The sequence below is a fragment of the Gavialis gangeticus genome, unplaced genomic scaffold, assembly GCF_001723915.1.
Source record: "Gavialis gangeticus isolate Ggan-Ray unplaced genomic scaffold, GavGan_comp1, whole genome shotgun sequence".
In the NCBI taxonomy this organism is placed as follows: Eukaryota; Metazoa; Chordata; order Crocodylia; family Gavialidae; genus Gavialis; species Gavialis gangeticus.
In genome coordinates this window covers 13,212,471-13,215,202 of record NW_017728964.1, presented here as the reverse complement: position 1 = coordinate 13,215,202, position 2,732 = coordinate 13,212,471, and the positions used below count along the sequence as shown (strand labels likewise).

Sequence of the window (2,732 nt, the reverse complement as noted above, 5' to 3'; positions counted from 1 at the left end):
ATCATTGTCATGGAAGTTAAGGCAGATCATGGGGTGGGGGCCTATGCAGAGTACTCGTTAAGGAGGTTTAACCTTGTTAAGGAGAATGGCTCAAGCAGCATGGGGAAGACACTGTAGCAACCAGAGAGCCCCGTGTATATACCTTGAGATGCTAGCATGGCACCTGCGGTCTCTTGGAAATCCAGTAGTTGTTGCAGGAAAAGAATGGCCTGTAAGAGAAGGGATGGGTAAATCAAAAGCAATTCAGTTGGGTTTCTCTTCAAATCACTAAAAGATCATTAAAAGATGCCCCAACAACAAGTCAGCCAAAAAAAAAAAATCAACTGGAAATAAACTTCAGTTGTATTGGAGCTTCTTCACGGTCTTGAACCTTCTCAGATTTTAAAGCACTTTATGAACTGACAGGCAGGTACCAATTATACAAAAGTAACCTGTGAAGTAGCCACCTCCAGTACCCAGACTAGGACAGCAAACCAAGAGGAACAACGCACCCAGTGGAAGGGTTTATCTACACTGGGAAGTTTATTTGGAGGAAGGAAGTGGGTACAAACAAAGTAGCTGCTTCTGATTAACTCCCTGTGTAGACACTTTTATCTTCAGAATAGCAGTACATTAGAGCAAGTGTCCATACAGAGAGTAGCTAATGAGGAAGAGCTATTTCAACACAATTCTGCACGTAGGCAAGCTCTTAACTACAGCCTGCAACCAAGCTTTAATATTATACCTGGAAATTTAGTTGAGATGCTGGGTTAACCCTTTCCCTTATAGGAGCAGCCACTGAACACACAATGTAAGAGCGAGTAGGAGTTGGGTTTCAGTCCTTATGAAAGGAAACAAGGCATCTCCCTCAGTAGTGTAAAGCCCTTAGCAGCATGCTAAGGCACCGATTCCATAAAAACTCCCATCCATGTCCCGATCAGGCCCACACACTGCTTAAGAGAATTACTTTAGCCCTGCTAACTGCTGGCTAAACGCATGTCACGTCTCTGCAGTCTCTCGAGTATTTTAAGTTCAGGTGTCCAAGTTCTGGTCTGGTACTGGCAGACCCTCAAACAGCTCTCACATGCCACAACACTGTCTTATGACCCTGGGAAAGAAGCCAAGGCAGGAATCTAGAAGCCAGGGAATCTCACCTTTTAATAGAATCCAATCAATCCCTGTACCAATAGCAAAGACAGCCTCATTTAAACAAATACATTTCTGTTGAAACAGAGATTTGCTCTCTGTAGGGCTGGTGCCAACAGTGAAAAAGAGACATGAGTTTTACCCAAGATGTTTCAAATCACTGTCACGTACATTGCTAGTGAGTTCATGAACTGTCCCATCTTTTGGCATGTTATACTCCTTGTCTGGATCGTTCTAAGAAGGGAGGAAAGTGAGAAACGCAGATAGATTGTTTAGTGGAGATAAAAGGCAAATGCATACACAATGTAACTCTTCTTCAGGCAAGTTTATTACAGGGCTGTGTTTCCAACATTTCTCAATAACGTCCTTAGCGCTAAGGCTCACAACCCCATCAACTGGTTATCACAGGCTACAGCTGGTATCACAGTAGCAACAGCAGGAAAGAGCCAGCTAAAAAGGTAAAACAACTTGCCTGCATATAACCTGGCAGATTTAAGACTGTTACCAGATTCAAGGCTTAATTAAATTTGTGGATAAAACAATCATTTAGCCGTAACTTTCCCTTTGACTAGAGACCGTTTAAGAATTTTGATGCAAAGAAAATGTCGCCTTGGCAATTTTGCGTTAAAAAGAGATGATCTCCGATGGCACCTTGAACATGCATTCAGACACAGCTGCCTCTGTAAAATGACTTGCAGACTGTATTGGATATTTTGTGGAGAACTGCATTATGTGTAGGCTTGGTTATAATATTTGAGAAGCAAGGAATAAAACAGCTACCAAGTCAGCACTCAGGAATTTGCATTTCTCTTGTAGCTGAGGCAACAAAGCACCTGCTCCACTCTGAAGGCTGGTAAGGGAGCCATCTTGAATACCAGAAACAAAAAAACTCGGGTCTCTGCCTGTTAATGCAATAGCTACATGGCTTAGTTTAGAGCTTGTTTTAGGTTACTGACAGGGAATCTTACCTTAATGTTGTCCGCAAAGTCTTCCAGTGCCTTAGCCCCTGTGGTCTCCATGGAGGTGATCAGTCCTGGAAGTTTGTTTTTTGTGCTGGCTGCAGTGCCCTGGAACAGCCCAGTACATAAACATGACAATGGATGCTGCTACCTGCCCTTCTGCCTACTAGTCAATAGGCCTGTGCGAAGTGGCTAGTATTCGCTTCGGATTAGGCCAATTCGGGGGACAGTGATTTGAATCAGTCCCGATTTGATTCGGCCGAATCTCTGAATCAGCCAGGCCAGGCCCATCCCTCGCCCCTCTCCCAGCCCGGCCATGGCTGCCCTGCCCACCCCAGCTCCCGGCACTTGGGGAAAAAGAGCCCTGGCAGGTGCTGCCAGGCAGGGGAGCAAGAGGGTTGAAGGGGCTCATGCAGAGCCCCCCATGCAGCATGGGGCAGTGGGGGTTGCCTCCCGCCCAGCAGCACCCGGTGAGCACCAGGGCTTTTAAAAAGAGTACTGAGCTGGGGTGGGCATGGGTCCCCCCATGGTCCCCTCCCCCCTCCCCTAGTACTTACCAGCTTGGAGTGGCTGCAGCTCCCTGCTGCAGTCACCAGGGACTGCCCAGATCATCAAAGCTCTCCGAATCTTTGCCAAAGATTCGGAGAG

At 46.3% G+C, this 2,732-nt stretch overlaps 1 protein-coding gene across 6 annotated transcripts in view; it reads right to left on the bottom strand.

Annotated features, from left to right (window-relative positions):
- EXOC7 (exocyst complex component 7) overlaps positions 1–2,732 on the bottom strand; it is a 55,871-nt gene that overhangs the window by 17,313 nt on the left and 35,826 nt on the right. For all 6 annotated transcript variants that reach the window (XM_019503089.1, XM_019503095.1, XM_019503099.1 and 3 more), the window contains 3 exons: positions 2,094–2,192; positions 1,297–1,359; positions 143–209 (listed from right to left, as the gene is read on the bottom strand). In XM_019503089.1, coding sequence (XP_019358634.1) covers positions 143–209; positions 1,297–1,359; positions 2,094–2,192 — 229 coding nt within the window. The remainder of the gene's footprint in view (positions 1–142; positions 210–1,296; positions 1,360–2,093; positions 2,193–2,732) is intronic.